Source organism: Oncorhynchus clarkii, chromosome 26 (genome assembly GCF_045791955.1).
Source record: "Oncorhynchus clarkii lewisi isolate Uvic-CL-2024 chromosome 26, UVic_Ocla_1.0, whole genome shotgun sequence".
Lineage (NCBI taxonomy): Eukaryota > Metazoa > Chordata > Actinopteri > Salmoniformes > Salmonidae > Oncorhynchus > Oncorhynchus clarkii.
The window spans coordinates 21,655,479-21,683,278 of NC_092172.1; the positions used below are offsets into that span (position 1 = coordinate 21,655,479).

Here is a 27,800-nt window from a genome sequence, read left to right on the forward strand (position 1 = left end):
TTCTGCTAGTTTGGTTTCTGCTTCTCACAAATTCCAAGGCAGAATCTGTTCACTGCGTTCACACTGGAATAACACATAGGTAGACTATACAGAGGCTAAAGTATAACTTTAATGATGGACCTGAGGATACAATGAAGACCATAATGTTGCAATAACATGGAGGCGCATGGTACATAACAGTCCAACATACTGAATTATACTCCACCTACTGTAGCATTGTAACTTGAGCCATAGCATCACAAACACCATGAGGGAAAATGACATACTGTACGATAAAGAACATGTCTTCAGTTCTCTGAAAAACAATGCTAAAACTCACCAGGTTGTTCTCAGAGTCTGAGCTGGAGACAGAACTGTCCTCAGTCGATGCCTGATGGAACATTCATCAGCAATCTGAAAACATTAGCATTCATGGCTTACCAGTCACATGATAGTATACAATAGTACAGATGTAGCAATGCCGTAAATTCAGGTGTGCATTGACGGAATAATTATTTGAAGCCGCTGTAGCATCGTCTATAATCCATGATGTGTGTTATAGTGGAGTCAGTCAGCAAGAGCACTCTGCTTCAGAGTCAATATTGGCTAGTGTGGCCTTTTACCCCAATCACCTTACACCACATTAAATAATGCATTTAGGATTAAAATGAACCAAACAAAACAATCACCTGCAAATTATTATTTATTTTCAATATATAATTATAGGCCAGTTGAGTATTGTGTGCAAACCTGAATTTTCATGAGAGCACCTCGTTTTGTGAATTTGCCAATTATTAAATATAGCACAAAATAAATCAAACAAGCTTATAGAATAGGTATTCATTTGTACCATAACTCAAGAAAGGCAGTTAATAGCTAAGAAATCCAGCAAGGTAAGGAGGAAGACTACAATGGTCAGTAACATCATAAGGGTCGTGTTCTGAAGCAATTGCAGAAGATAGGAACATTTAATCCATCTCATGTTCCCAGGAATGCAGAGAGCAGCTTTCAAAAGGGAACCATTATACAACCATAGCATTATGAATACTCATTTAGTCTGTCAGGTCAGTCATCATTTCAACATATCCAGCATATCCATATCCAGTAAACAAGTAATTAGCACATCCAGCTAATTATCATCCAGCAAATACCCAATTAGCACATCCTGCTGATATTCATTATATGCACACACAGTATCTTGTCCAGTGAATCACCATTTGGTAAAAACACTGCTTTAGAATTTACACTGAATCAGCAACTTGATTCAGGGAGAGCGGGGATGTGTTTACGTAGGCATTTGGGGTGGGGTTTAAAAGCCATAAGATTTGCATTCATTGGCTGAGGGGAGCGTCAGTGTCAGCTTTTGGGCCCCACCGGTTCCCGCTTCTCTGACTCTCTGTCCAGGATGGGGCTGAGGCCACGGACCCCTGCGTACGGCCGGTGGGAAACCCCATTCATGACCGAAAGGCCCCCACTGTCTATCGGGCAGATGTAGTCCGCCAAATTATCTGGGCTCCTCTTCCTCAGGTGACTGAAGTGGGTCAAACCAAGCTTCTTGGGCTGAAATAATACAGGACGACAAGAGCTTAAGCTAGGGTCCTCTGTACACAATACGTATATTGAACAATAACTACTGTGGATTATTTCTAAAACTCTCAACAGCAGCATATTAGGCAGATTTCATTGCATGTACACAGTATTCACAGCACATTATATAGTAATCATGGGCCTTCTTCCATGGACACACAGCAGTCGTACCCGGACTTTGGCAGCGGTAGTGAGGGGTGCATGGCCGGTGGCGTTGGCATACTCCCGTTTGTCCAGAGTGGCCTGCGTCCCCACCAGGGTGGTGAAGGCGGTGGCCAGGTGGCGGCGGAGCAGGGTCTTCTGAGGGGGGATGTTCAGCAGCATGGCCAGGGTCTCAGAGCTGAACCATGGTTCCAGAATCTAAAGTACAGGGGTAGAGGACAGGGCTGGAGCTCACTCAGGTAGGAACATTCTCCAGTCTTCTTCCAAAGTGTGTACCTGCAGATGACAAGGGGTGTGCAACTGCACACTTCAGAAAAGTTTGGGGAATTGGGACACGTGCATGGTTCTGAGGTGCAGTCCACTCACAATGAGACCTCCATGTACCCCACTGCCCCGTAGGTTGGGTGCATACTCAGCCAGGTCCACTGCCCGAAGCCACTCCATCACACGATGGTTGGACCATTGGATCACTTCTGAAGGAGAGGGGTTCCTCTGACCAGGGGAGAGAGAAATGAGAGTTCCTCCACTGAGCAGTAAAATCTTATTAAACAAATTTTAACTCATTTCTCATCCCTCATTCTAACTTTTCCTCTCGTCCATCTTGCCAACTTTTGCTTCTCCTCTCTCATTTCCCTCCTCAGGGTCCCTACCCTCTCACCTCCTCTCCAGGCCTGCGTCGGAGGCAGTGGGGGTTGAACTTGTTGACGTGGAGGACGTGGATAGCACACTTTATACTGAGGTGATGGAGCTGACTGGTCACCTTCAGGAAAAGCAGGTCATTCTGGGAAACAGTTTAGATACTGTAGTTCAGTAAGAAAGCTAGAGCATATTCACTGTAGTTCAGTAGGAAAGCTAGGGCATATTCACTGTAGTTCAGTAGGAAAGCTAGGGCATATTCACTGTAGTTCAGTAGGAAAGCTAGGGCATATTCACTGTAGTTCAGTAGGAAAGCTAGGGCATATTCACTGTAATTCAGTAGGAAAGCTAGGGCATATTCACTGTAGTTCAGTAGGAAAGCCAGGGCATATTCACTGTAGTTCAGTAGGAAAGCTAGGGCATATTCACTGTAGTTCAGTAGGAAAGCCAGGGCATATTTACTGTAGTTCAGTAGGAAAGCCAGGGCATATTCACTGTAGTTCAGTAGGAAAGCCAGGGCATATTCACTGTAGTTCAGTAGGAAAGCTAGGGCATATTCACTGTAATTCAGTAGGAAAGCTAGGGCATATTCACTGTAGTTCAGTAGGAAAGCCAGGGCATATTCACTGTAGTTCAGTAGGAAAGCTAGGGCATATTCACTGTAGTTCAGTAGGAAAGCTAGGGCATATTCACTGTAGTTCAGTAGGAAAGCTAGGGCATATTCACTGTATGGGAACACTTTTATACTAATTGTATATTAAATGGTGATGATATCACATGAGCACGTAAACAGGATTCACTTTCAAAAATCTCATTGTTTAGCTTTACCACGGTGAGATACTGGAGCATCCTGCCATCCACTCGCCCCTCGTGGAACTGGTCCTTGTACTGAGGAAGGCCTATGTCATCCAACCATCCTGCATGTGACCAATCAGAGCTAACCATTTAACTTCCTTTTGAACAAGGAACATTTCCAAGCAAAATATCCTACAGACAATGCAGTTGACTCATTGTGCACCTCAAATACCACACTTCTGGCAATGTCTGAATATAGTAGATTTTAATAGTACAGTTTAAGTTGTAGACGTACGTGTAACCCAAATGTGGTCTAGCTCAGAGGACTTTTCCAGGGCTTTAGTACTGAACCCCCTTAGAGCCAGCTGTAGTTTCTTCCTGTGTAGCGGGTGTTTGATACCCATTTCCTGTGGACACAGAAACATTTACATTAAAATAAGGTTCCCAAACACATGCAAGGCTTTACTGTGGTTTCCCAAGGCCAATCAATGACTGTTTCTAACTTCAAAACATGATCCTGATTCCTGCAGTGTTACATGTTCTCCAGAGAGTATTATGACAATGGAGTGTCCATATGGAATCCTGCTGAGACTGAAAAGTTCTGAGTGACTGACTTGACCTACTTGCTACCCTGAGGCTGTCCTAATATAGGCACCATAGAAGCAACTATTTTGTATGTTTTTAAGTTCATCATGGTAGAAACCCTCTCGCCCTCAATGACCTTCTCAAAGTCCTGTGGCCTTGCGGACAGGAGCGTCTGTCCGTTGTCGACCCACTGCCGGGTCAGGTTGACGTACTGGCCCAGACCATAGTCCTCCAGCCAACCACACACCTGCTCCCTGGTCCACTGGCTGAATGGTGTGTTCATATCCCTGATAGACAGAATGATAGAAACTATGAAGAATTTGTGAGAGCGAGAGAGAATACTAACAGAAAACCTTGTTTTGCATCTGTCTACATGTATTGTATTTGGCCAACTCAACATCTATACTATGTGAACAGTATACCCTATATTGAAACAGGTGCAGTAGCAAACATATGTTACTCATTTCAGTAAAGTAGGCATATGTCACAAGTCAATACTGGAGACATTTTTTTATTAAAATTACATATTTTATCAAAAAGCTTTTTTTGCAGAAATGTATTCTGGAACATGTGAACTTTCATGTTCCTTTAAAAACAAACTTGTATGCCGTCTGTAAATGAAAATTGATTTTGTTAAATTATGAGCCTAGTTGGTTTAACCATGGAAAAACAGTAAAGGGGGATAACTAGTCAGTTGTACAACTGAAATCTGTTTTCTGCATTTATACCCAACCACTCTGAATGAGGTGCGGAGGGCTGCCTTAAATCAACATCAACGCATTCAGCGCATCGGGATTTTTAAATTGTCAGCTCGGGGATTTGATCCAGCAACCTTTTGGTTACTGGCCCAAAGTTCCTACCCGCAAGGCTACCTGCCGCTAGCCATGATTGGCAGAGATAATGGTTGGGCTGGACATGGCGAGAGAGGAGTGCGGATTGGTCTGCCATGTAGCATGCTTCTGTCTATAACATGAGCTGCTAAGTATGATAAGATAATACTTTCTAAAGTGGCATTTAGTGAAAGATTTCACAAAGAACTGCAGTGTTGCTAAGGCTCTTCACTTTCTGGGAGGACAGTGTTTTGAAATCAGTGGAATGCCTGGTGGAAGCAGAGTATGATCGCTAAGGAGATGGAGAAAATGCAGGCTTTTGATTGCAAATGCCGTGGGAGTCAAAGAGAACACAGAAGGCTGTAGTATACATTTGTCTGGATTACATTGTCAAACTAAGGGCAACCATGGCATTTGTGACAAAGAGGGAGAAGCGTTTATACTGTACGAGAGTCTAGCTAGCTACATTTTCAGATATTATTATCTTCTAATTTTGTTAGAACATCATTTTTCAATGCACGTTAAAGTGTACTGTTAACGCTAACTGGCTGGCTAATATTACGTGTATGATCTGTGCAATAATGTTATTTGTATCTCAGAGCTATTTACATTGCTAGTTATAGACTAATGTTAGCTAGCTAGCTAACATTGAACCTAGCTAGTTTGTTAGCTTTAACTACCTGTAGATTCATGCTGAGTATTAATATTATGAGTTGGGATTATGGTTCATTGTTTACAGAGCTACATGTCTAAACGAAAGACTGCAAGTAACTGTTTCACTGTACCGTTTATACCTTCTAACAAGCTAGAAAACTAAGCAAAAACATTTAGAAAGTTGCATTTAGTTGCCTGGTTTGCTAGATTGATATATTAAATGCACAAATTTATTGGTGTTAAAATGCACCAGTTATGCTATTGTTACCTAATGTAAAAAAAAATTCAAATGTTGCTACATAAGACCAAATTGAGGCAGTCGGTCACATCTTTAGTCTGGAATTTTTATCTGTAGATGCTCTACATATGGGTATACTATCAACAAGCCATCTGTTGATAAGCAACTGTTTGATACTGTAAGGTTAATAATAAGGTTTAGGGTAGGGGTTAAGGTTAGTAGAAATCTGTAGATGCTCTAAATTAAGTGTTACTACATTTTTTTTTCATGCCAATAATCTACTGGGGAATTATGTGGTGTCAAGGAGTCATCCCCCAAACCCAGTCTTACCGAACAGAGCTGCCAGACTCAGGGGTCCGGGTCAATCTTGGCCCCGCTGTGGCACGCAGCCCCCCTCTCCTAAACTGGTTTGGTTCCAGGTCCTCCCCCTGCAGACCCCCTGACTGGGTCCGCCTGATCCTGGAAGAGAGGACAGTATTTGATTTCATAGACATACTGTAGATAATATACATGACTTGGGTGTCATTCACATCCCAAAGCTTGCCATTTTAGGTGAGGTACATATGCCTAATTTAAAAAAATATATATACCCACTCACTTTCCCCAGAGTTTTCTGATACTGTTATTGTTCTTCAGGTGCTCTGGAGAGCCAATAGTCTGTTGACCTGACTCCGCCCCTGATGACTGGGGTGAAAGGTCAGAGGATGAGGTGTCGTCCATTTTCTCTGTCTTTCCTGTAAGAAGGGGGGAAAGAACAAAAAATATTATTTATTTTCTAGTTGTTTCAATCGGACATTTACATCTGTGCGAAGGTTCTGGTTTAGTTTTCATTAGAGTTGCTTTTGAAAATGAAAGAAATCAACTTTTTCAAAAAAGTAATTTCTTTCCAGGCCCGCAACACAAATAGCTGATGTTATCTTTGTGCAAGTAAGTTTCATACAGGCGGGGAACCTTCAGTCTTAATGATTGAATTCTGTTTATTGCCAATAGCCTGTGGAGAGATGACTAGCACAAACATGTTAATTAACTCATAGCTAGTGTCATGGACACTCTTACGTGTACATATCCCTGAAAGATAAGACACATGAATGTATTGGAAATTCCAAGTTGTATGCAGTCAACTTACACAGCACTGACACACACACTTACCCCACCAGACATGTCACCAGGGGTCTTTTCACAGTCCCCAGGTCCAGAACAAATTCAAGGAAACATACAGTATTATACAGAGCCATGAGTGCATGACTCCCTTCAATCTTATATAGTGCAAGTGAACAGCAAACCTGGTTTTAAAAAAGAACAAGTAAAGCAACACCTCACAGCACAATGTCTCTCCCCCATATGACCATCTTGTGTGTATGTACTGACATGTATGTGTAACTGATTGATGATCACGCACACACTTAAAAGCGTTAACATGTGTTATATGTAAATTGTAAAGTATTTTGTCGAATGTCTTTTTAGTTATGTGTGTCAGACCCCAGTAAGACTCACTGATAGGCCCACTGGGGGATTGGTAGCGCTTTGCTTTCTCATGTTTGTATTGGAGGCCTTTGGCTCAAACCGACCACCCAACAGGAGTGAGCGCACATAGAAAGGCGCTCCAGCTGCTGGGCCTGTGCCCGTTTATGTGCACAGCACAAAATCCCACCACCGCATCAATATGGCACCATTTACAGCTGGGAGGCCAAAATAGATTCATTTTGTGGGAGGATCATACACTCATGGGCTTGATTTTTGCCACTCCAAAGCCCAGGGTGGAGTTGGGGTGAGTGTGGTCCGTGAGAGAGGGTGGGGTTGTGTGGACCTTGATCATTTAGAAAGAGAAGGTGGAATTGAGGTAAGCGACCTTTGCTCCGGCTGGGACCTCTCCATTATTAGCTTTGATCACAGTGCCACTAGCCACTGATCAGAGACCTGTGTATGTGCCCTGTCTCAAAGGGAGGACCAGGGCTTGGTCTGATCTACCAGGGGCTTTGTGCTCTGTGGTGTAGAAGGGGCCAGAACTAAGCACATATGTTTTCTCAGAGCAGGTCTGTCCACTATATAAACAAGACACAGGGAAACCTACAGTATATTCTGAGGTGAAGGTGCCTGAAGCACCTATGGAGGGGGGGGGGGGGGGGTAGTGCTTCTTCAGACTTACTTGAGTCTCCGTCTTCACTCCCCTCTAGAGACCTCTGGCTCGGTGTCTCACTGCACTCTCCATTATGCTCTGGTAGGGAGGACTTCACCGGCAAGGTCTGGCACCTGTTATCTACAGGCCCATTCTGGAGAACAAACAGATAAATGAAACAATTAGACCAATACAATTTTCATTTTACTTTAAATTCATAGATTTTTTCTGTAAAATTCTGATTGACAAGACAAAACAATGTGGTCAGAAGTGTAACAAACACAAAGGGAACAGTAATGGTTAGATATGAAAGTGAAGAGTTTTGTTCACAGTTATAATACCGCAGTAGACACTTCAGCCTCTACAGGAATCACCACTACATGCTAGAGGTAGGAAAGGTGAAGAACAGTCATTAGATGACAAGGAGTCAGTGCTGTGATACAGATTGGGGAGAAAAGTAATGCCCTTGCTAGTCAGATTTTTCTACTCTGGTCAGTAAATGTTAACAGATGAAAATGTCTCCACTACCTTCGGTGAAGATCCATTCTGTAGGTTGTCCATACTGCTTGATAAAAGTCGGGGATGCGTCCTGATAAAACACATTATCATCTGATCATTCCCAGTGAAAAATATTGATTAGTGCAGTCAATTATGTCCTTGTGTGCAGTCCCTTGTGTGCAGTCACTTGTGTGCAGTCCCTTGTGTGCAGTCCCGTAAAAGGTGTTCCATTCCCCAGAGTCTCACCAGAGTTCTCTCCCCTTCTGGGTTGGCAGGTGGGACACAAGCTGGGGGGACGAACCGCTGAAGGACATCTGGACCAGAGGAGAGATGGAGATAAGGACAGGGAACAAGGAATATGACTGTAGCGCCACAGCCTCTAGTTCAAGAGAAGACTTGTGGGAAAATGAGACTTCAGAACCACATTGGGCAGGATCAATCATGTTTTAATCCAAAGGCACTTTCAACCTTCATATTATGCTGATACTGAAAACTGGAGTAATTGTCAGTGTATGCTTGGGGCTGAGAGAACAATGTGTTCCCCCATCTGAACATTCCCCTTCCCCACCTCAGTCTTTGTGTTCTCAGGGAGTGCACTGGGAGGAACTGTCCTCATCACCACTCCATGCTCCTCTTCTTCGCTGCTGCTCGACAGAGTCCTCTCATTGGATACTGAGAGGATAGGGGGTGGAGCTATCAAAAGAAAGTGTCATTGCTTTATACCATCATGAGTAATGGAAATGTTCTGCTTTATTATACATTTGAATGTAAGGAATGTTTTACCCTTTCAATAAAAAAAAATAAAAAAAAATCAATAACTAGAGTATGGTAGTGAAGGTTGTTACCTTGTCTTGGGGTCACAACATCTCTAAACTGTCTGCACTGGACTAAGAGCAGTGTGAGCTCCTCAATACGCCGGTCCTGTAACAGGGAGATGAATCCATACAGTACCTTTCAAAAAGTATTCTGAGTATTTCTTCTCAATTTGTACTAGAAAGTGGTATTAAAATTGAATTGTCAATCTACACAAAATGCCAAAGTGGGAGAAAAAAAAAAAGTAATAACTCAAATATTCAGCTCCAAGAGTCAAAACATGTTAGAAACACCTTTGGCATCAATTACAGCCATGAGTCTTCTTGGGTAAGTCTAAGAGCTTTGCACAGCTGGATTGTGCAATATTTGCCTATTATTTTTTAATAACTATCATCACTTCCTGTTTAACATGAAACGAGGAAGAGCTCGGTTGTGTTTTGAAATGTTTCTTAGTAGCTAGCTAACTTTTTAGTTTGGATCCCGCGACACAGTTGGCATCAGTTGCTGGGACTGCTAGTCTCTGTCCAGTGATCTTGCCAACTAAGGCCAGGTCTGAGGAGCAATTTTACCTAGCGGGGTTGAGGTGCAGACCGCAAAGCGGTTAGCCATTGTGGCTGGGACCGCAGATCGTCCCGAGTTTGTGGCCGTTTAGATCCCTGCTGTTAGGTTCAATCGTCCCTGTGACCTGCCCTGTCTGGATCTGCGAAGAGAAACAGCGTAACCTGTGTTGCTAGCTACCATGACAAAGTTCTACAAGCAGTTGTTACAAGAAAATAGCTTTGTGTTTTGTCAAAATACGGGTGGATTCAAGTAACTGAAGAACAGTTTGCAGTTCTCCCAGTCACTACGATGAGTAGAAACAGAATGGTAAGATGAGTCATTGAGAGAGAGGAAGGGTCGGGACAAGTCTCTGAATGTCCTTGAGTGGCCCAGCCGGAGCTCGGACTTGAACCCGATCGAACATCTCTGGAGACTTGAAAATAGCTATGCATCGACGCTCCCCATACAACCTGAGAGATTGAGAGGATCTGCAGTGAATAATGGGAGAAAAGCCCCAAATACAGTTGTGCCAAGCATGTAGTGTCATACCCAAGAAGACTCAAAGCAATGTTTTTGCTTTGTCATTATGGGGTATTGTGTGTAGATTGGCGAGGTTAAAAACAATTTAAGCATTTTTAGAATAAGGCTGTAACGTAACAATTTGGAAAAAGAGTCTGTATACTTTCCAAATGCACTGTATATTCAGTCATATCCCTGTAATGCTCAGAGAAGAGCTTAAGTCAAATGTTATTGAAGTGTTGTGGTTGCAGGTTCACTTGGCAAATCTAAAAAAAAAAACTTTTCATTTTGGGTGTTGCTATAGCCCACCAAGTGCTAACAGTCAGTATCTAAATGTGTGAAAAGCTTGATAGTGTGATGTAAACAGAGGTCTACTTTCATGGGGTCCTGAATACTGACTGAGATTCATCAAGCCGTCTGCTCAAGAGGAAGCTTCACTGTAACCAGTGTTTTTAATCTGGTTCAAGTGATTAATCAACGACACCAGAGGAACAAGATCCACATGTATCGATCACATTGTTAAATACTGTAGAACTTTATTTTAAAGCTGTGTCCGTACCCATTGGATGCAGTGATCACACTGTGGCTATAGTCAGGAAAGCCAACTTTTCAAAAGCCTATCCTAAAATCGTGTATAAGAGATCATACAAAAAATTTTACGTGGATGTTACATATTTGTTTGTCTGATGTGATTAATGAAAGGCGCATCCAAACGCTGCCCTTGATGAATTTATGAAATTTCTTCTTCCAATTATTGATAAACATTCACCTGTTAAGAAGACAGACTGTTAGAACTGTTAAGGCTCCATGGATTGACGAGGAACTTAAACTGTATGATTGAAAGAGATAGGGCAAAAGGAGAGGCCAATAAGTCGTCTACGCAGCTGACGTACTGCAAATTGTGACTAAACTCAAAAAGAAACTGCATTATGAAGCCAAGATCAATTATATAAATGGAAAAACTCAGATGGCTTATTCAAAGCCATTTAGTGTTGGCAATTATTTTAATTACTTTCTTGGCAAAGTGGGCAAACTTTGGCAGGAAATGCCAAACAGTGAGCCATCGTATTCATGTATAAAACTTTTTTTTTGTTATTAATTTTGTAAAGTTTGTGTGGGAGAGGTGGAAAAATTGTTACCAATCAATGACAAACCTCCTGGCATTGACAACTTCGATGGAACGCTACTGAGGACTCTAGCCACTTCAACGCGGTCAGGTCAACTGTGCCTAGAGGAAAGTCTTTGTCCTCAGGCTTGGAGGGAAGCCAAAGTACACTGCTCAAAAAAATAAAGGGAACACTAAAAGAACACATCCTAGATCTTAATGAAATTCTTATTAAATACTTTTCTTTACATAGTTGAATGTACTGACAACAAAATCACAAAAATTATCAATGTAAATCAAATTTATCAACCCATGGAGGTCTGGATTTGGAGTCACACTCAAAATTAAAGTGGAAAACCACACTACAGGCTGATCCAACTTTGATGTAATGTCCTTAAAACAAGTCAAAATGAGGCTCAGTAGTGTGTGTGTGGCCTCCACGTGCCTGTATGACCTCCCTACAATACCTGGGCATGCTCCTGATGAGGTGGCGGATGGTCTCCTGAGGGATCTCCTCCCAGACCTGGACTAAAGCATCCGCCAACTCCTGGACAGTATGTGGATGGAGCGAGAGATGTCCCAGATGTGCTCAATTGGATTCAGGTCTGGGGAACGGGCGGGCCAGCCCATAGCATCAATACCTTCCTCTTGCAGGAACTGCTGATAGACCGCTTGTGGCTGGAGTGTATCATTGTCTTGCATTAGGAGGAACCCAGGGCCAACCGCACCAGCTTATGGTCTCACAAGGTGTCTGAGGATCTCATCTCGGTACCTAATGGCAGTCAGGCTACCTCTGGCGAGCACATGGAGGGCTGTGCGGTCCCCCAAAGAAATGCCACCCCACACCATGACTGACCCACCGCCAAACCGGTCATGTTGGAGGATGTTGCAGGCAGCAGAACGTTCTCCACGGCGTCTCCAGACTGCCACAAGTGCTCAGTGTGAACCTGCTTAGATCTGTGAAGAGCACAGGGCGCCAGTGGCGAATTTGCCAATTTTGGTGTTCTCTGGCAAATGCCAAAACGTCCTGCAGTGTTGGGCTGTTAGTATAACCCCCACCTGTGGACGTCAGGCCCTCATACCACCTGCTGGAGGTCATTTTGCAGGGCTCTGGCAGTGCTCCTCCTTGCACAAAGGCGGAGGTAGCGGTCCTGCTGCTGGGTTGTTGCCCTCCTACACGTCTCCTGATGTACTGGCCTGTCTCCATGCTCTGGACACTACGCTGACAGATACAGCAAACCTTCTTGCCACAGCTCGCTGCACTACCTGAGCCACTTGTGTGGGTTGTAGACTCAGTCTCATGCTACGACTAGAGTGAAAGCACCGCCAGCATTCAAATGTGACCAAAACATCAGCCAGAAAGCATAAGAACTGAGAAGTGGTCTGAGGTCACCACCTGCAGAACCACTCCTTTATTGGGCGTGTCTTGCTAATTGCCTATAATTTCCACCTGTTGTCTATTCCATTTGCACAACAGCATGTGAAATTTATTGTCAATCAGTGTTGCTTCCTAAGTGGACAGTTTGATTTCACAGAAGTGTGATTGACTTGGAGTTACACTGTGTTTAATTAAGTGTTCCCTTTATTTTTTTGAGCAGTGTATTTCCGCTACCCAAGAGTGGTAAAGCAGCCTTTACTAGTCCTAATAGCACACCTATAAGCTTGCTGCCAGCTCTTGGTTGGAGGAAAAAATAAAAAAGTTGACCAAATACAATGCTATTTCTCTAAACAAAGGAAGTCTTAACATGCTTATAGAGAAGGGCAATCAACGTACTGACAAATTACTGATGATTAGTTGAAAGAAATTGATAAGAATATTGTGGGAGCTGTACTGTTCAGTACAGCCTTTGATATTATTGACCATAACCCGTTGAGAACTTAGGATTTTTCAATCTCAGCTCTGAATCCATGACATGGCAAACTAATTGAACTCAGAAAAGCTACCATTAAAAACTGTACTACAGGGCAGATCTCTAGGCACGCTATTCTTTTTACCAATGAACTGCCACTACACCAAGTGTCCATGTATGCTTATGATTCAACCATATATGCATCAGAAATCACAGCTAATGAAGTCAATGATCCCTTTAACAGAGTTGGTCTGTTTTGAAAAGGGTGGCCGGTAATAAACTGGTCCTGAACATCTAGAACTAAGCACATTGTATTTGGAACAAATCCTTCCCTAAGTTCTAAACCTCAGTTGAATCTGGTAATGAATGGTGTGGCTGTTGAACACATTGAGAATAGATTACTTGGCATTAGATCGTAAACAGTCATGATCAAAACAAAGATTCAATGGTTTTAAAGATGGGGTGGAGGTCAATCCATAATAAAGAGATGCTCTGCTTTTTGACACCACTCCAAAAAAGAAAGTTTCACAGGCTCCAGTATTGTCTTGTCTGGATTATTGTCCAGGCGTGTGGTCAAGTGCTGCAAGGAAAGACCTATTTAAGCTGCATCTGGCCCGGAAGAGTGGTACATCTTGCATGTCATTGTAATTAGAGGGCTGATATAAATACAATGTATGCCAGTCTCTCTTGGCTAAGAGTTCTCACCCTTAAACTAGCCAAGTCAGTTAAGAACCAATTCATATTTACGATAACGGCCTACGCCAGCCGACGCTGGGCCAATTGTGCACCACCCTACGGGACTCCCAATCACGGCCGGATGTAGAGGAAAGACCGACTAAATCACTTATTTAAAAAAAAAAAAAAAAAAAACTGTAGTTTTAAAATCCCAAATTGTTTGCATAGTCAACTTACACAGCTCTGACACATGTCACTAGGGGTCTTTTCACAGTCCCTAAACCCAGAACAAATTAAAGAAAACATAAAATATTACATAGAGCCATTAATGCATGGCACTCCAGCAAAGCTAGTTAAAAAAATAAAATAAAAAAACAGGTTAATCAACTCATTGCACAACAACTCTCCCCTATTGGACCTAGATAGTTTGTGTTGATATGTCAGCTACGCGAGTTAAAACAGTTTTGTACTTGAGCTGTTCTTGTCCATTAATAATGTTCTGTATTATGTAATGTTCCATGTGGACCACAGGAAGAGTAGCTGCTGATTTTGCAACAGCTAACAGGAATCCTAATAAAATACATTCAAACATGAATCCCCAACATCTTGATAGAGGTTCATGGCTAGACAGCAATTTGAGGCTTCCCTGAAAAACTCCAGTATTTGCCAATGTCAAGCATACCCATACCATGATTCAGTCACCACTATGATTGAAAATGAGGCAGTTACAGTGGTGTGTTAAGCGCAAATCTAAGGCTTTACCATTAGGCCAAAAGGAGTATTTGTGTTTTTGCAGTATTACTGTAGTGCCTTGTTGCATGCAGTCTGTACATTTGTATTCTTGTCACTGTCGTTTAGGCAATTGTGGCGTCACCACTACGTTGTTGATACAGCCTTAGTTCTCCCAGCACAGCCATTGAACTCCGTAGCCATTTAAAAAAATAATCACCAATGGCCTCATGGTAATGTCGCTGAGAAGTGTCATTCCTGTCCTGCAGCTCAGTAGGACTGATGTGTCTGGGTGGTTTAATAATCGACCAGATCATGCTGAAAATACTTTCATTGTCAGATTGGATGTTACCCATCACTGCCCTTTGAGGCTTTTTGATCTTGAAATTCAACACTTGATTGTGGGACCTTAAATGTGTGTATGGGGGACAGAGAAAGCATTAGGGGTTGACTGGATTTTTTAATGACTATTTCAGTGCGAGTCCAGGTAATTTGTGATATGTTAAGCCATATTTTACCCCTGAACTAATTTAGGTTTAGCTAAACAAAAGGGGATGAATACTTATGCAAGTCAGTTATGTTTATGCTAATGTGTTTTTACTCTAGATTGTTTTTAGTGGGATTAAAATGATGTCAACAAACACTGAAATAATCCAAAGGGTCTGAATATTTTAGCAAGGCACTGTAATTGGCTTTCCCCATATGCTTTTAACATAAGAGTTGAGAAATGTTGTTTGACATGGGCACAGCTGTAAATCAGTAGTGGTAACAGAGTGTGTGCATGTGTTTTGAAGTGGTGCCAGTGCCCCTGGCCTGGTCTAGTTTCTCTTAATGGACCAAACTCCAAAATTAGGTCTGGCATATCCAAGACTCATTAATTGTGGCTTTGCCTAAAACGGATGGCTGCGGAGAGAGCGAGAACGCATGAGGCCTATTTGTTCTCCACCCGTGGGTGCAACTAAGAGTACAAAAGCTCTGTGCTGTAAACTGCGGTGCTACGCATGTGTGGTTACGTACGCCATCAGCCTTCCAGCAGCTCCTGCCATTCAAACAGTGATGGTCGTGCTATGTATGCCTACATTGCTTAATGTATACAATGGCACCCAACTGTATACACTGTACAAAGCAATGGAATCAGTCAGTTCAATGTTTTATTTTGTGACGTATAGCAAATGATCTCACTACTGGACCAAGAGAGACAAACATGCATTAGTAGTAACCTTTGACAGACACCTACTCACCTTTTCATCATTAGCAACCAGCAGCGTCTCCATCCCAGTCTTTAACATTTGGAGCTCCTGGTCTGTAGAAATGAGTCATAGTGTAGTTGCCATCATGTACCTTATGTATGCAGTACCATAATATGACAATGTATTTGCAATCTTTCATTTTCTACCCCATTTATGCATATAGTTTTGTAAAATCGATGGAGCAGAGCTTTTCTCAGATGGAAAACGTCTCACCTAGCCAGGGAAAAAGCAACAACATGAGCTAGGGTATACAATAAAGCAGAAATTAAGTAGAGAAAGTTGACAGGCAGCCATAGGCAATGGAAAAGATTTCTGAAAATGAAACTTACTCACTTAACCATACTTCTAGTAGCAAGAGCATGATGACATATCAAGGTTGTTACTGGACACCAGTTGGCTGACATTCACAGATCAAGAGTCCCTTCCCAGTGGAAATTCTGTATTCTGATCAAGGGATTCAATAATCTACTCAGCTGAAGAACATGAGCTCATTAAAATGTTACCAGACCGAGGAAGCCAAGATCCATTCCTGGGTTTGATTTTCTTGGAGCCCCACAACAGGGTATGAACGAGTGAATTCATGTAAGGGACAAGATGTTGAAGCAGTGTTTTAAAGTTGTTAAGTGTTAAGGCTTGTGCTTATTGTTGAGCCTTCTCCTGTACATATCCTCCAACAGTGACAATGCAAGGTGGAGAGAGAACCATCGTTAGCAGCATGTTATTGATCCATGACTGACAAAAACCTATTGGCTAGTCACCAACAAAGGACATACAACCCCTTCATTACAGAATAACAAACCCTGAATACAGTTTTGAAGTGCTTACCTCTCTCGGAGGTCTCAGAGGACAGTGGTCTGGCCAGGAGCTGTGCGTGCAGGCTGTCTATCTCTGCATTCTTACTGAGCAGGAGCTGCTGGAGGTCTGATATCTGTGCCTGTGTGGGATAGGGGAACAGGGTAAGATCAGGAGCATACATAAGCTAAAAACACATACTCTCAGAAAGACAAACTAAGTCAACACTCATAACAAAAACCTCCACATAAAACTGTTGGAGACTAAGTTTATTGGTGGTGTAAACTGTTTAGCAGATGTAATAGTAGGTGCAGAAAAATGCACCTGAAGCATGTATTTACATGATTTGGCTTGTTCATCTTTCCAGAGGAGGCTATATGTTTTACATAGGGCACACTGATGTTCAGAGTAACGCAACATGACCATGTATAACAAAAATATACATTTTAGGAAGGCTGAGCTACACTAGCAGTGATTCAAGTTAAAATGCATAGTGTGAGCGAAAAGCAGATGGGACAGATGAAGCGAGTGAAAGTTTAAGAAAAAAATAGTGCAATGAAGTTCAAGAAAAGGAGAAATTGAGGGGTAGAGAGAGTCAGCGAGGTATGGCAATGGTGTGTTAACCAAGGTATTGTAATACCGCCAAGAGACAAGGACCTAACCACCATTTAAATCCATTTCTACAAAGAAAATGGCCTGCATATTTGTTCAGAAAATAGCCTTTTGTGAATGACTTGTCTGTAAGACTCATCTAACTGGGAAGAAAAGCAGATTGGACATAGTTTAGGAAAGCAGTAGATATCAGAGGAATCTGGGCACTACTAGTACAGTCTAGACATAACAGGAGATGAGGTAGGCTAACATGTTTAACCTTTGTTGCTTTGAGTCTCCTCTCATACTGGGACTTCTGGTCTTCAAGATGGTCTACTTTCTCCTTGAGAAGTCTGAGCTCTTGAAGTATGACCTGGGGACATTGATAAAAGGATTTACAAATTGTACATGTCATTGTCACAAATGTACATCAACAGATAATGGATTGCTTAAATAGTCGAGACTATCAATTAGTCTGTGAGTTCTATCTGCCAACTACTCAAAACACCACAGTGAAATGCCTCTTAAACGATGCAGTACAGTGCATGCAGCAACCCCCTTATCTACACAAGTCATGGGATAGCATTGAGTTTCATGAACTACACAAGGTGTGGTGAGGGGTTCCTTAGTGCAAGCATAGAGCTAAGTGTCAGAGCCTTGGGATCATTCCATACACGGTGATGGGACGACTACATGCTTAGGGTCAAAGGTCATGCAGCCATTCTCTGCCTACACTCTCGCTTCCACAGCAGCACTGCTCCTCAGAAGTACTGGAGCTATTCTCCACGCCTGGGAATGGGATCACGTCAGGAGGCTCCTCCAGCCCACTGGCATGTACCTCTTCTGGGCTACCCTCACAGGCGAGCCCCTGGTCTGGGTTTTGTGCCTCCGTGGACCCAATGTCATTGGCCTCCTGTGGGCTGCTGTCAGCCTGGCCTGTTTTCTCCCAGATCCTGCAATTGATCTCCTGCTGAAACTTACACATCTGCTCCTGCAGCTCACTAATCAAGTTCACAACACTCTGACAAAGGGAAGAGAGAAATAAGGAAAATAAAACTCCAAAAAGAATGAAAAGGGAAAGATGTGCGTGGTGTTCCTCAACAATATACTACCAACAGATGGAATGTTTAAAGCCATGCAGTGATTTGGGTTGAAGCGTCTGAGTGAGCCACAATGAGAAACAAAGGGCTGCGAGATCTAAACAACCTCTGGGCCTGTGAAATAGTCTTGTCTAAATATGCTTTTGACCTACTGGAGTGTGAACAGGTACCTAATCTCACACGTGTGTGCAATACTGCCACACGAAAGGAACAGTCTAGTCCATTAGAGCAGGGCATGTTATCATACTTAGAGTGTAACAACCATAGAGCTATACCTGGACTGTGGAAGTATCACATGGTGTCCAGTATAGAGGATATGACATATATGGAGAGCTGTCCACAGCTATATATAACCATGAGCTTAGGGACTCCGCTCCACAGCAGGGAGGCCTCCAAAATGAGTGTCAGTGTGCGTGCGCATATTCACACACATACTATACGCTTGAATGGTCACATCAGAGGAATGTTCAAAACAGAGGTCTCATTCTCTCCAGTCAGCTGTCATAGGGAAGGCAGTGTGTACATGACCAGAGCATAAAGACTATCGCAACACATGTCCTTATATTACTAAGTGTACTGAATATCCTCTGCATTACAAACCACAGGTATGGATCATTTCCTGTCTAAAGTGTTATGCTACCCGGTCTTGAAAGGGGTGGGGTTTCCTCATTTGGAAACCACCTGCCTCTGCAGTTCATATAATAGGCCAGTCATGATTTCATAAACATCAGGACTTTAGACTAAAACGTTAAACTAAAAACTGAAACCTGTCGCCGAATTAAAGCCTACTCACCCTCAGGTTTACCCAGTCAACCATCATGGCTTCACATAGTACTGGATGTGCTCTGGGGCACAAAGGCTCTTTAACAAGCCATGTTTTGACAGTAACTACATAACTATCAGGTTTTGCAGTAGTTCTGAGGAAAAATGTTAGACCTTACCTTCATGTGATGGGTGTAGGTAACCCAACATACCATATGGGCTCAAGCAAACAAACATTTCAGGTTGAACTAAAACACAGAGCCATGACTCCATGGAGAGTAGTTTCATTCCTAGGTAGTCCAGGAAGAGGGTGGAGTACATTTTACTGTCTTTAGCATATGTTTGTCAAAGTCAGCAGCATTGTTATATCTCCCAAAACATGACCAGGACTTGTACATGCACTCCTGTCATTTCCTGGCAAAGCTCACTTCACTAAATATAAGTATCACAAGGGATGTGAAACAAACCCCCTCAGGGAAGCTGAATTATTTCACTACTCTATAGATGTTTAAAAAAAATTATATAAGAAACTAAATCAGTCTTGCTACAGTACAGTCTGTCTCAGGGACTCAAATCTAACCGCCTCAGTCATACATAAAAGTTTAGGATTACACTCATCACCCCTCGTGTGTCTGTGTCCTTACCTCTGCTTTATGCTTCCTTGCTACTCCATGAATCTGTTTCTCCTCCATGTCCACCAGCTTCAGTTTCAGGTAGGACACCTCTCCCATCAGGTCCAACTTCTGACTCTCCAGTGACGTCCTGCTAAGGAGCTCCTGCCACCAGGGGAGACACTTGTTAACACCAATCATGCAAATGGAGAAAAAAAAAAAAAAAAAAAAAAATAGTACAACCACACCAAGTCCAAACAGAAATTTTACACTGGACACTAAAGAAGCTACCGTCTAGCTCTGTTCAGTTCTCTCAAAGTCAGACACTTCCCACACGGCTAAATATACACAGCCTCTGGGCACTATTTTTACTGCCCCTCTCACAGACAGACACACAAGTACAAATCATGCAGAGGAGAGCGTGACGAGCCCACAGAACCCTGCACAGTTGTCATACAACAACAACTAGAAATACTGTAGAGGCTCAGCACTTGCCTTCCTATTTAAATGAGGATTGCTATCAATCTAACATGATGCTGATTAGGACCTTGCTTGGGCCACTAATTATCCCTCTTTATCAGAAAAACAGTCTGCTTTGAATGTCCCTATTTCACTCAACAGCTAACTAGGTTGATTTCAGGCAGGTGCAAAGTCTCAGAGGCTGCCCAATTCTGATATTTTTTTCACTAATTGGTATTTTGACCAATCAGAGCAGCTCTGAAACAGTGCTGATGTGAAAAGATCTGATGTGATTGGTCAAAAGACCAATTAGTGAAAAAAATATCAGAATTGGGCTGCCTGTGTAAACACAGCCTTACAAAGGTCCAAAGAAAATATCTGAAGCACTGAGGCAGTCCAACCATGGGCATTTAAAAATGTAGCTTTTTTTTTAAAGAGAAAATGGTTTGTTTTCTAAGGTTTCTGGGAGAGTGCACATGGAAAATATTAGAGCTGTGTCACTAATAAGAGATTTGCGGCTCAGGTCCAACGCCTCATAATGACCACGTCTCAAGGAAACAAACCCGGCCCTTCAGAACAACCCTGCTGTACAGAGTTAACCAGGGGTGTATTCATTATTAAAACTGTTTATCGTTTAACCTCTACGGGATTGATGTCTTCCCTGTGGGACGGTTGAGCTAATGTGATTAGCATGAGGTTGTAAGTAACAAAAAAAATCACAGGACATAGACATATCTGATGGGCAGAAAGCTTAAATTCTTGTTAATCTAACTGCACTGGCCAATTTACATTAGCTATTACAGTGAAATAATACCATGCTATTGTTTGAGGAGAGTGCACAATTATGAACTTGAAAATGTATTAATAAACCAATTAGGCACATTTGGGCAGTCTTCATACATCATTTTGAACAGATATGCAATGGTTCATTAGATCAGTGTAAAACTTTGCACATACACTGCTGCCATCTAGTGGCCAAAATCTAAATTGTGCCTGGGCTAGAATAACAATGGCCTTTCTCTTGCATTTCAAAGATGATGGTGCAAAACAATTTTTTAAAACTTGTTTTTTTCTTTTACCAGATCTATATCTATTCTCCTACATTAATTTCACATTTCCACAAACTTCAAAGTATGGGTATCCTTTCTTCAGGTCCTGAGCTACAGGCAGTTAGATTTGGGTATGTCACTTTAGGTGAAAATTGTAAAAAAGGGTCAAAACCTTGAATGGAAACAAACGGAGCAAATCAAAAGTTTATTTTGGACAAATGCTGGTAGGTCCCTCCCCATTTCATTTATTTTGCTTCTGTTTAATAGACTTTTTGCAACAGAATCAAAGTTTGCAATGGCTAGCAAATGAAATGCATTGTTGGCATTTAATGACAGTCTAACAAAGATGGCCTACTATACAGAATTTGTTCAGGGGAACTTTGGAGCAGTTGAAAGCCTCTCCCTGGAATGATGATATACTGTAGCAAAAATGCTTACTAGTATACAAAGTTTGTCCTACCTCAGTTTCCAGTTTGTATGGACTGACGATAGTCCTTTTCATGCATGTTGCTGTCATGAAGTTATATTAGCTTAGTTGTAAAGAGGATCCTTGATTCTGACTGAGTTTCCATGTCTGCTCTGAGCTTGAACTCTACTGCACCTCACAGGAGTGGGAGACATGGACACACCACCTCTACTGATGACTGATCTGTCTGTCTCTCTCTCTCTCTCTCGCTCTCTCTCTCTCGCTCTCTCTCTCTCGCTCTCTCTCTCTCTCACACACACTCACACACACACACACCGGGGGGTTAGGGGTGTGACCGACTACGCTCCCGGTCCTGTGCACACATGCCCAGACAGACCAGCCCTAGAGCAGAGCAACACGACCAAACCTACCAGAGCAGACGGCCGCTGCACTCCAAGAATCAGTCCTGGATGGGAACAGACCACACTAAATATTTGGGTTGTCAGAGACTTTGGAGCCCGGCTAACTGGAATCCCAGGGAGGAATTTCCTCCTGGAAGCTGGCCTCTCTAGGACGCAGTCTACCATGAGACTCAGCATGTCTAGACAGTCTGCTAGGAGACAGAGCATGTCTAAATCTAGTCTGCTAGTGGACTGAATATAAGACTATTGTATGAGGAGTATTTGTGCCATGGGTGTGTGCTAGTCTTAAAATACAAAGTAGTAGATGGAAGCTTTGGATGTCCCCTGCTCACACATGCATTATTTTAAAGCATTCTAGTCATACATAAAGCAAATGTCATCATGTCAGTCTAAGGGAGAAGGCATAAAAGTTGTGCTGCTGTGATGCAGACTTTCAGATCCCAATTTGAATAGAAACGGGAAGATACGGAAGTGAACCTGATAACCACACAAATCGAGGAAGTTGATATCATGCTGAAGCCAGTCTAAACTGAGACTGTAAATAAGGTTGGTGTTCAAAGGTTTGTATGGATGGAAGAGGAGCAGAGTGTGAGGTCCTTACCTGCTGCAGCATCTCTTCTGTAGAGTTGAGCTTGTGTTGGTGTTCCTCCAGAGAACTTTCCAGATCACTGATCTTTACTCCCTGAGCTTCCACCTGGTCCGTCAGAACGCTCACCTGTGTGTGTGTGTGTGTGTGTGTGTGTGTGTGTGTGTGTGTGTGTGTGTGTGTGTGTGTGTGTGTGTGTGTGTGTGTGTGTGTGTGTGTGTGTGTGTGTGTGTGTGGAATGGAGTGGAAACTTAGTCACACCAGTAGACAGCAATACTTCAACATTTCTGACCCCTTCTTTCAATGTTGTCAACCCTCTTGACCTCTGCTCATCCTTCATTCCCACACTCTCTTTCTCCCTCCCTGGCTGCATCCTTTACTCCTCCAGACCTGGGAAGTTATCTAACCCCACCATCCATATGCACTTTCTCAAAGTCATTAAAATCACCTCTCTTTGCCTGCCAACCATTTCACAACATATCAGCTCCTTAATTGATATAGACTTAACAGTGCAAATATTTCCAAAGCTGAATGAATGACTCTTTGTCCTTCAGGAGTTTTTCTCAGTTCAGCCCATCAAGCCAGCTCTGCACTACTCATGATGTAGATAAAGCTGTTGAGAAAACAAACTAGCGAAAGAGCCAATCAGTTACAAAAGGCAGGGCTCAACCAGCCAATCAGATGGAGTTTAGTGGAGGAATGTGGTAGTGTGTACATGAGACCTATACACAACAACAAGACATCACATCTGCCAACAAACAGAGGTGTGTTGTAGCCAGCAAGTCTGGACCTGACTGCAGAAAAACCCTTACTCAACAGCCTTGAGAATTAGTGTACACACACACACTTAAGAAGTACTGCCCTTGTACCTAACCCTTGTTGACAACAAAACAACACAGCAATTAAGGCCAACCACTGGATTAGCACCCCCCCTCTCATATATTTACGTATATATATATATATATATATATATATATATATATCCCTCTCTTTCTCTCTACATCTCTCTCTCTGTATCTTTCTCTGCCACCCTATCTTTCTATCTCCCTCCCTCCATTTCTTATGACTGATACATGATAGAGATACTACTGTTTATATTTTATAGAGGGCACCAAGGGGCCAATGTGGTGTAATGTATCCTCTTGTATTGCAGTAGGCTCAAATTCAACTCTCTCTGTCTCTCTCTCTCTCTTCCTCCCTCTCGTATGACTGATACATAAGGGGGCCAATGCAGTGTAATGTATCCTCATGTATATCAGTAGGCTCATATTCAACTCAGGGGATTCAACTTCAGCTGAATTTAAATAATTTCTGTAGGTGAAGGATATATCCATTAACACAACTCTTATTTTTTTATCCGTTATTTTACCAGGTAAGTTGACTGAGGACACGTTCTCATTTGCAGCAACGATCTGGGGAATAGTTACAGGGGAGAGGAGGGGGATGAATGAGCCAATTATAAACTGGGGATTATTAGGTGACCATGATGGTTTGAGGGCCAGATTGGGAGTTTAGCCAGGACACCGGGGTTAACACCCCCACTCTTACAATAAGTGCCATGGGATCTTTAATGACCCCAATGACGTCCCATCCGTAAGACGGCACCCTACACAGGGCAGTGTCATTGGGATATTTTTTTTAGACCAGAGAAAAGAGTGCCTCTTACTGGCCCTCCAACACCACTTCCAGCAGCATCAGGTCTCCCATCCAGGGACTGACCAGGACCAACCCTGCTTAGCTTCAGAAGCAAGCCAGCAGTGGTATGCAGGGTGGTATGCTGCTGGATACATGCTAATGTGCAGTGAAACACACTATTCTCTCCCATACAAACACACAAATGCAAAACATACACATGCATGCACTGTTTATGCCATAAGGTAATCTTACCTGGAGGACAAGGAACTCTTTGTCTCCCTCTAAGCGTGTCAACCGTTCTTGGTTAGTCTCACCGTTCACAGGGGACCGCTGGTTTACCTACAGAGGAGTGGTCAGTTACTGGTCAATTTGTGGTCAGTACAAATACAACTGTGAAGTGAGAGGAGTTACCCACAGTGTCAGCTCTACCTTGAACCAGGGCTCTCTGAAATGAAAGCTCAGACTCTGGAGAGAACAACAAGAACACACACACACACACACAGCACTGGTATTACATTTTAAATAACCTATTGTGGCCGTGAGTGTGGAATTCTGTAAGAGGTTTATGCTTCTTAAGCTTTCATCAAATGATGTTGAACCTTTTAGTATTCTAATAATTTGATATTTGCTTCTCGACCAAGTGTGCAAGACCTCGGGCCTTCCTAAATAATGGCTTAGCCGTTCATATAAAGAATGAAACAAAATTAGAGCAAATTGCTGAGAAATCCAAACTTTTTTAAACCACAACCATTGTAAGTTTGTGGCGCAGTGACCGTGAGGACTATGTAAGAATAGACTATCTAAGAATACTCTTCAGATCTAACTGTTTTAGATTCAGAATCCACAGCATATGGCTGGAGTTTAACTTCCTTTACGAGTCATAGGAAAAAGAAGACAAAGTATGCATATAGCCATATATCTTTTGAACAATAGAATATGCAAATACATTCTCTCTTCAGCTATATCAAGTGCTGCAAATAACACATTTTTTCCCAACATAAACATCCTGTAAACAAGTCCAAATAAGCAAGTCAGTTTGGTAAAAGAGAGAGAAAGAGACTTCGTATATAATCATCTATCAGGCCATTTTGTGTCCAAGTTAACCCCGTAACAACGAGGTCCAGATGGTATGAGCCAGCAAAGAGTTAATCACATCTCCCTAATGACAACAAGATGGTGAAGGAGAATTCAGGAATGGGCTGATCGTAACTGCATCCAGTCTAGTCCTATCAGGTCTATTTCAGGTGCTTCCTGTACTGTACCTCCCAGAGGAAGGACAAAGTCTGAAGTGAAAACACATGTTGCCCATCCATTCATCTATTCTCCTCAGGTACTATGACCTCTTGACCTGTCTGGTGTTTATCTTTCACACATTCCAGTATGCACTTCTCCCGACACATGTTTCCTGCCCCTAATTGGTGATTGGTCACTGGGACCTTGATTGCTGATTGGCCGCAGGGACCGTGAAACAGGTTAAGCCTGGAGCACAAGCTCACCATACCAGATCTGGTTCCCATTTAGTGACTTGTTTAAATATTTTCCTCCTATCCTAGAAAACATCCATTCAGCCACAGACTCAGATTAGCCTACACATTCTTCACTGAAATTCAGTAAAAGTTCCTCAACAGATGGATTGACAGATTAGCCATATAGCTATTTGAACCATACGGAAATTACATTTTCCTGTTATTGTACCATGTATGAATCGTCTGCAGAGTTATGGATATATGGATATAGTTCCCTTATGGAAAAGCACCTTTAGTCCATCTGTTTTCTCTGTGAGAGCTTCCCATGCCTGGAACCCACTGTCATCAGACACGCATAACTGCACCACCTATCCCACCTTCACAAAAAAACTAAGAAATGGTTAAAGGCCAATCTGACTTGTGAACATAATCCCCAGCTGTGTATTGCTGCTCTCCATGTTGTCTGTAGCATGTGAGGTGTGGAAACACTTGCTTTTATGCATTTTGTTTTGTTGATTTTGGTGCTATTGTTCCATGTTGCTCTGCATGTGCTCACTGCTCATTGTTTGTCTGTATTGTAATTGTTTTAAGAACCTGCCCAGGGACTGCGGTTGAAAACTTTTACTGAATCGTTGATTAATGTGCACTGTCCCTGTAAAAATACAAATGAACTAAACTTATATTAGTAAAATATGATATTGTTCCTGTTCAGTAAAGAAACACAGGGAGAGTTGGGTCCTTTGTGGCTCAGTTGGTAGATGCCAGGTTTGGATTCCGATGGGGGACCAGTACGACCAAGATAATAAACAAGGTATGGAAATGTATGCTCTCACTACTGTAAGTAGATACGAACGTCTGCTTAATGACTACAATGTTCATGTAAATAACAGTTCAAAGTGTTTTCCAGAAAGCTGGATACCATGTTTTATTGAATGCTACCTGTTGCTCTTCAACAATTCCCGAGCTTTTCCCTATACCGGCCTTTTCTGTGAAGGTGTAGAAATTACAGACAACAGAACAGGTGAGTACTATGCTGCCCTACCAAGAAAAAAGGCAGTAACTGCTCATTTGGTCTAAAATGAGTTCATGTCATTTTTTGCTACATTAAATACATGCTTAATCATGTGGACAAGTATCCTGCCTCTATTGTATTGTGTTATGGAGAAAATGGGGGTCATGTTAGTAGTAAATGCATAAAGTTACTGTGAAACCAAGGTAAATAAAAGCCATTTTTCTCAGTTTCACGCTATTAGCATTTACTGCCTTTTTGCTTTTTAGGACAGCATGACGCGCAAATTTCCAGCTTACAGTCAAAACAGGTGAGTCTGTACTATCAATGTTGCCAACTGTGTTACAATGAGCAACTCCACAATACACGTCTTTCTCCATGTGCATCACCAGTATGCAAGGAATTTCACTGTCTGTGTACAATAACAAAAAACAGATTCCTCTATACAGATGTATAAGCAAGGTAAATGCATGAAAGTGAAACCTCAAAAAGTATCTTACCTTTTTCAGCCAGGCAAAATGCTTATAAAAATCGATGTCATACTCCATTCTGTTGGCCCATTGTAGCTTTGACTATTTCCTTCCTCAAACTCTACACTGCAACTTATCCCGGCAAGGCGGTGAGGCTCCACACACACACACAGAGAGAGAGACAGAGACAGACAGAGACAGAGACAGAGACAGAGAGAGAGAGACAGAGACAGAGACAGAGACAGAGAGAGACAGAGACAGAGACAGAGAGAGAGACAGAGAGAGACAGAGACAGAGACAGAGACAGAGAGAGACAGAGACAGAGACAGAGACAGAGACAGAGACAGAGACAGAGAGAGACAGAGACAGAGACACAGAGAGAGAGACAGGGACAGGGACAGAGACAGAGAGAGAGAGAGAGAGAGAGAGAGAGAGAGAGAGAGAGAGAGAGAGAGAGAAAAGAGAGTGATTAATAAAGTAGGAATCAGAAAGAAAGATACTATATCACTGTTACTCTCCCTGAAACCTTCTATCTTCTTCTTCCCCTCCTTCCCTCTCTCTTGCTGCAGAGAGACTGTAGTGGGGACCCTATGGTGTGCTGTGTCTGGTTCGGACCCTGGCTGTGTGGTTTGGAGCCCAGACAGAGGTAGGCTGAGAAGTAGCTAGTCTCTAATATCAGACTGCAGCTCTACGACTCAAGACCACGCCAGCTGGCTCCTCTCCCTCCCTTTCTTCTCCCTTTTCTCCTCCCCTCTCTCTCTCTTATTCTCTTTCTCTCTCGCTCTCTCTTATGCACGCACACACACACACACACAGACACACAGACACACACACACACAGAGACACACAGACACACACACACAGACACACACACACACAGA

General features: G+C 42.6%; 1 protein-coding gene across 11 annotated transcripts; it reads right to left on the reverse strand.

Moving 5' to 3' along the window:
- Positions 1-89: 89 nt before the first annotated feature.
- Positions 90-27,127, reverse strand: LOC139384362 (liprin-beta-2-like). Of its 11 annotated transcripts, none has more exons than XR_011628850.1 (22): positions 26,950-27,127; positions 24,227-24,313; positions 22,355-22,468; positions 19,451-19,582; positions 17,678-17,965; positions 17,225-17,317; positions 16,387-16,495; positions 15,553-15,614; positions 8,926-9,001; positions 8,649-8,773; positions 8,327-8,394; positions 8,111-8,171; positions 7,613-7,736; positions 6,065-6,200; positions 5,797-5,925; positions 3,881-4,031; positions 3,455-3,566; positions 3,193-3,281; positions 2,387-2,509; positions 2,095-2,220; positions 1,738-2,004; positions 90-1,539 (listed from the first exon to the last, which is right to left on the reverse strand). XR_011628850.1 is itself a non-coding variant. In XM_071129071.1 (22 exons), the coding sequence occupies exons 1-22, from the start codon at positions 26,995-26,997 to the stop codon at positions 1,336-1,338; spliced, it is 2,646 nt and encodes an 881-aa protein (XP_070985172.1). In that variant the 5' UTR covers positions 26,998-27,127; the 3' UTR covers positions 90-1,335. The 11 variants fall into 11 exon arrangements, 9 of the variants coding, with proteins under 9 accessions (XP_070985172.1, XP_070985171.1, XP_070985176.1 ...); XR_011628849.1 differs by having other exon boundaries at positions 17,216-17,317; XM_071129071.1 differs by having other exon boundaries at positions 1,738-1,926.
- Between the last annotated feature and the right edge of the window lie 673 nt (positions 27,128-27,800).

Excerpts from the sequence above, each read along its gene's own strand:
- LOC139384362 (XM_071129070.1), bottom strand. The coding sequence starts at position 26,997 with ATGGAGTATGACATCGATTTTTATAAGCATTTTGCCTGGCTGAAAAAG. Across the intron at positions 17,318-17,677 it reads GCTGCTGTGGAAGCGAGAGT|GTCATACTTCAAGAGCTCAG; the intron begins GTAGGCAGAGAA and ends CAATGTCCCCAG. Across the intron at positions 4,032-5,796 it reads GAGTCTGGCAGCTCTGTTCG|GGATATGAACACACCATTCA; the intron begins GTAAGACTGGGT and ends TCTGTCTATCAG.